The sequence below is a fragment of the Brachyistius frenatus genome, unplaced genomic scaffold (genome assembly GCF_029030835.1).
Source record: "Brachyistius frenatus isolate BFR_SWC_R1_liver_20210118 unplaced genomic scaffold, ASM2903083v1 Contig_1, whole genome shotgun sequence".
Taxonomy (NCBI): Eukaryota; Metazoa; Chordata; class Actinopteri; family Embiotocidae; genus Brachyistius; species Brachyistius frenatus.
The window spans coordinates 3,084,545-3,090,595 of record NW_027210600.1 but is presented as its reverse complement, the minus strand read 5'-3'; the positions used below and the strand labels follow the sequence as shown (position 1 = coordinate 3,090,595).

At 38.2% G+C, this 6,051-nt stretch overlaps 1 protein-coding gene across 1 annotated transcript; it reads right to left on the bottom strand.

Moving 5' to 3' along the window:
• Nucleotides 1-1,800: 1,800 nt before the first annotated feature.
• On the bottom strand, nucleotides 1,801-3,730 carry LOC138616629 (uncharacterized protein DDB_G0288629-like). The gene is made up of 4 exons (XM_069691077.1): nucleotides 3,647-3,730; nucleotides 3,433-3,518; nucleotides 2,843-3,076; nucleotides 1,801-2,019 (listed from the first exon to the last, which is right to left on the bottom strand). The coding sequence occupies exons 1-4, from the start codon at nucleotides 3,666-3,668 to the stop codon at nucleotides 2,014-2,016; spliced, it is 348 nt and encodes a 115-aa protein (XP_069547178.1). The 5' UTR covers nucleotides 3,669-3,730; the 3' UTR covers nucleotides 1,801-2,013.
• Between the last annotated feature and the right edge of the window lie 2,321 nt (nucleotides 3,731-6,051).

Below are 6,051 nucleotides of genomic sequence, written 5' to 3'. Positions count from 1 at the left end.
AAACCCATCAAGTGCACTGGGTCACATCTTAAAAGTTTGAAGCGGTACACTGTGTTTTGGCGTTTATACCTGAAGGCGTTCTCAGTGGAAACCAAAGGCAGAATGATTGAATGCTCCACTGAGCTTTTCTGAATCAAAACATGAACATATGTTTTGACATGTATCATTTCAGCGCTATATGGAAAAGCACAGTCTGTGCTGTCACATGTAGGATGGGAAAAATGTAATCTGACACACAGCACAAAGGCACCAGGGGAGATAAATTACAGTAGCCCATTACTGTTACTGGAACACAGTATGAGGTTCTGTTTTAAAAAATGCACTGATGCATATACTTTATTTTTTATTATACTGTGTGTTATCATTGGTTTTTATCTTGGGTTTCTTATCCTGACTTTGTTCACTGCTTTATTTTAATTTCTGCAAGTATTTATGAGTTTCAATTTAGGTCAGGAACTAATATCACAGCCAAACAGTGTCTCGTATCATAGTTTGGATTATAAATTGTCAAAAAAACAGCAAAAAAAAAACACATTTGCATTCCAATTTCCTTAAGCCACAATTTAACTGAACTTGGCTCATACGTGCACCTTTGGACTAGATCAATTCCTGGAGAAATGTTTTTGTAAATCATCCCCTGATTCCTCCCTTCAGTATTCCCTTACAGGTTCAAATGAAATAAAGGTTTCAACATGATGGATGGGTTAAATTGGGCTTCTTCAGCAGCCCCCCAAAAGATGCATGCTTGATTTATTATTGATTCTTCTCTGAAACCGTTCCATTTTTCTTTTCTCTCCACCTGCATAAAAGATTCAGAAGACCTGAAGGAGATCCTCAATGCTAAATGTTGTATATCCCCTCTTCTGACAATCCTGGCTCAAGTTCACTGCAACTCGAATATTGATGTCAGGTAAACGATTGACCCTTTGTTTCAGTGCTGCGTCATGGATTCTTTGAGTTGTTATATCCTAGTGGGCCGAGAGTATTTCCCTTTGCCTTTGGATATTTTTTATTGTTCGATTTTCAACATGTTAAGTCACTGGCTTTTTCCATTTTTATGCCATTTTGTTCCACTACAGTTTCTCTTATTTGCAGATGACAATTTTATAAGCTACAGGAAAAAAACAAAATCGGAAATTGTTTTAAACAATATATTTTCCAAGCGCTGTGTAAAATTGTTTACACCATAGCTCCACCTTGATTAGCTACAGTAAAATGCTGCTTATACAATATTGCACGAGTAGGGGCCTAATTATAATCCAGTATTGACACAACGCTGGAGGAGAGGGGGGGGGAGTGATACAGGGCGAACCAGGGAGCTGAAAGAGACAAGTGCATGGAGGTGATCCAAAAACAAGGAAGATGGCTGCTGTAGTTTGGTCCACTGATTTTGGCCACAGCAAGGATTGGAGTACATCCCCCACTTCTGGTTTCAGTAGACATGAGCTCTTAACTTTTTATTAGCCAAAAAAAATGGGCCCACTTTATATGGTTCATATATTCTTTTTTTTTTCTTTTTTTATAAAGACACTCTATTTTTGTCCTTTCAACAGGATTGATGCTTTTCGACGTGACCAAAATGCTTTTAAATGCCCCTTTTATATTTTATTACAATGAAAAAAAAACCACAACAGTCTGCATTTTATTGATTTGTTAAGGTATACATTTTCCAAAAAGAAAAATATCCTCTAATTTCCACTCAAACTTCAAATACCGATTGAACTTAAAAGTGGAGAGCACTGCCATCCTGTGGTGCAAACAAACGATACAAAACGGGAACAAAATTAAATCCTGGAGGCATTTTGTTTGTTGTCAGAAGGTTTTTACTCTCAGTAATTATGCAATTTGTTTACAGAAGACCTGAATGTTTGTGACACCAGTGAAAAGACAGGAAGAGAAGTTGAGACACTCACTCACTCACTCACTCACTCACTCACTCACTCAATGGACAAAAGTGATAAAAGAGCTTAACATTCTCCGTCTCACATTCTCAGTCCGATCCATCAGTAAGAATCACTCCTGAAATGACACAAAGGACAATGCTGTTACTGCAGAAAGGATACATGATTTATTAAGGGGCAACTTAAGTGCCAGAGCTGCTATACTGTAAGTATGAATCCCTGTGGCAGCATCAACAAATTAACAGCCTTTTTGTTTGTTTGTTTTTGGAGCAGGAATGGTACAGGAACTAGTCAGGCCACAACCAGACTGAGAGCAGCGTGTTCCCTTCCACAGAGGTGATAAGACAATATCTCCTTTATGACTCTCCTATCTGACCTGTTTGTTTTCTCTCCCACTGGGCTGGGCTCTGCTTTGCATGCAATGACTATTCACATAAAAGTGACCATGAACATGTTGTTCTGATTCCTCAGAATAAAAAAGGTGTAACATAAAGGAAGGAATTGCACCCTAATGCTGTTCAAACTAGCTGGTACCCTGCTGTAGGTTAACAGGTGGATAACAGGTGGATAACAGGTGGATGTGCAGACCTGGAAGACGGTCAACAATATGAACTATAAATTAAAACATAACACAAGAGGGTGTGGTGTGTCAGGTCTGATTAAACTTGGCATTACTGGTAAGACCTGTCGTAGATGTGTCCGCACCACATGATTCAATCGTCCACCTTTGAACAGAGGTGTGACAGGTATGTTACCCGTTAAGCTGCATTTCATTGCATTCTTGTTGTTGTTGGTTAAATCCTCTACAAACTACAGAAGTGCACATGGGAACACGTTGAGGAACTGAGGGGTCATTTAAGTCTTCTGTAATTTACTGAACTCCAACAAGCTCAAATTATTTTTGAGAGAACCTTAAAACCAAATTGCAGAGGAAGACCTACCTCATCGCTGCTGGAGGAAGATGAGGAAGACGAGGAAGAGGTGTTTGATTTGTCTCCCTCCTCCTTTTTCTTATGGTGGCTCTTCTTCTTCTTCTTCTTCTTCTTGTCCTTATCATCACATTTGTCATCTTTGTGCTTGGACTCTTTCTTATGGTCAGACTTGTCCTTACTGTGGGACTTGTCCTTACTGTGGGACTTGTCCTTACTGTGGGACTTGTCCTTACCACCATCACTCTAAAAAATATATATATATATTAACATGAAGTAAATTGTTGATTGTGTTGTGTTGCGTTTGAGTGCAGAAATCAACTATAGAATGAGAATTGCATTGGCAGCAAGTCTATTCTAACAAAAAAAAACCTGAGCTTAATGGCACAGGTGAAGCAGAATTACAAGAGAAACAACTTTTTAGCATTATTTTTAATTTTTTATGAAATCTGCTTTGACAAGACTGAAATCAACAGCAGCCTATAACTCTAATCCAACAAAGAAACGTCCTTCCCCCATTTTCTACTTCTCAGTATCTAGAAAAGCTCTGATGAACTACGCCAACATGAGCATCTTAGTAAAAAAGAATACACAACTCCTACCTTATCTTTGTTCTTGCTCCAGGGAAGATTAAACTCATCCTTCTGCGCCTCCTCCTTCTTCACATCTTGCTCGCAGTTAGATAAAGCTGCAAATGACAGACGTATGAAGGTTTTAATAATCAAGTCAGCATTAAAATGATAGAAAAATCTGAATTTCCACAACAAAGAAACAGGGGGCTTAAAACGTACAGCTACAGAGTCGACGTAACTTTACCTGACGACAGATTGAAGTCCATTTTGATTCCACTTCTTGCGCTCTTCCAAAACAAGTGGTCAGAGTCCGACAGTGCTTTTTCTATAACGCTGCACCTTGAGCACGTGACCTGACTAAACCACGCCCCCCAAAACACCGCTCCTGCTTCCTGCTGCGGAGCTGCCTTCACGTGTAGCCGGAAATATTAAGTCAAGTCAAATGTAGTTGTATAGCACATTTAAAACACAACAAAGGTTGACCAAAGTACTGCACATAGACAAACAGCCTTTCATTAGAACAGACTGGATTAATAAAAAATAATTGACATCAAAATCACGATAAGTTAACACAAATCACACAAAAGTACCAAGTAGAGATCAAAGCGGATAGGCCCGTGAAAATAAAGAGGTTTTTAAATGGCTTTTAAACATTGGTAAAGTGGTTGACGACCTAATATGAAGGGGAAGGTTGTTCCAGAGTTTAGTGGCTGCAACAGAGAAGGTACGGTCGGCCCGGGTCGTCATTTTAGATCTAGGAACAACTAATAACTGTTGGTCGAGAGACCTGAGTGAGCGAGGTGGGTTATAGAGCTGCAGCAGGTCGGACAGATCGGCTCCATTTAAACACTTGAAAACAAACATTAAGCTTTTGAAATCAATTCTGTACTTGACAGGTGGCCGATGAAGACATTTTAGGATTGAAATGTGTTCACGCTTAAAAGTCTCGCTGCAGCATTTTGTACCAATTGACATCGTGATAAAAGATTCTGGCCAATTTAATTTAATCTGGAGATCTAATTTAAAAGAAGAGTCAAAAATCACACCCAGATTCTTAACATGAAAATTACAGTGGGTTGGCCACGGGGACAAGACTCAATGAAGGACTGTTCGGTGTAACAGCTGAAAGGCGAGAGGGATTGAGCAGCAAGATCTCTGTTTGACCTTCATTGAGGCAAAGAGCATTTAGCGAGAGCAGGTTTTAATATCAGCCAGGCAGCTCATTAATTCATTTACAGAGGCAGTGCCAGATTTGAGGCCAAGGTATATTTGAATATCATCGGCATTGTCTCAAACCTGCAGGCTGGTAAGACTGAAAATAAAAAATTGTTGCGGACTGTGAATGATTTATGTTAAAAATGTATATGTCGATCATACCTTATTTTTCACTGCAAAATGTAGGCTATTATTATTAACACTATTATTAGTCTTTTTTTGTTGTTAAAATAAGTAACCTATAAAACAAAAACGACTTGCAAGATTTTGAATGAAAGACAGAATATGAGATTTGTTGAGAATAGAAGGAAATGTTACTTTATTCTTGAAAGTTAATATAATTATCTGACTTTAATTCATACACAGTAAAATTATCTCACCACAGTGGCAGATTTCCATATTTTGGAAATGGTTGCAAAATGTAAAAAGTGCAATATTTTGACCTAAAATGCAGTGGAGTAGACTATAAAAGTGCACAAAATGTATTTAAATGCAGTAGATGAGTTTTTTTTTTTTTTAATTTATGTAAATGTACATATTTGCTTTTTACCAATGGCTGTAGTAGCCTTATTTAAACACGTTTTATTTTTTTTAAATTTTTTTTTTTTTAATACTTTTGGGGGAAATTACAATGTTTAAAGTTCTTAACTATGTAGACTAACTGTAGAATTTGGATATTGTTATTACAGTACATCCTATATTATTATTATACCTGTTTTGTGTAAGCTAAGAAGTTATGTTTTTTTCACAATGGGGATAATGTTGGGATCCAATTTAAAATCCTCACAGGGAAAGCCTAGGATATACCTAGAATGGTTTATATTCCTGTAGTAGCATTACCAGGTGAGGTTATAGCCATTACTCTGAAGTGATACACTACCACCAGGACAAAACATTAAAAATATGGTCAAAAAACACCCTTATTATAGTATGTGAACTGAACAAATAAGTAACTCCTTGTTTATCCCCAGACAGACAGACAGACCGACCGACCGACCGACCGACCGACCGACCGACCGACCGACCGACCGACCGACCGACCGACCGACCGACCGACCGACAGACAGACAGACAGACAGACAGACAGACAGACAGACAGACAGACAGACAGACAGACAGACAGACAGACAGACAGACAGACAGACAGACAGACAGACAGACAGACAGACAGACAGACAGACAGACAGACAGACAGACAGACAGACAGACAGACAGACAGATAGATAGATAGATAGATAGATAGATAGATAGATAGATAGATAGATAGATAGATAGATAGATAGATAGATAGATAGATAGATAGATAGATAGATAGATAGATAGATAGATAGATAGATAGATAGATAGATCTGAGAGATAACACTGCTTGAAGACAGCATAACAAGTAAATATCCTGTGTGAAAGAAATGAGAACAAATAATAACAACAACAAAC

Bases quoted from the DNA above. Each gene is read 5' to 3' on its own strand.
- LOC138616629 (XM_069691077.1), bottom strand. From the start codon at position 3,668: ATGGACTTCAATCTGTCGTCAG. The intron at 3,519-3,646 runs GTAAAGTTACGT...TGTCATTTGCAG, and splicing joins GGACTTCAATCTGTCGTCAG to CTTTATCTAACTGCGAGCAA. The intron at 3,077-3,432 runs GTAGGAGTTGTG...TATATTTTTTAG, and splicing joins GGAGCAAGAACAAAGATAAG to AGTGATGGTGGTAAGGACAA.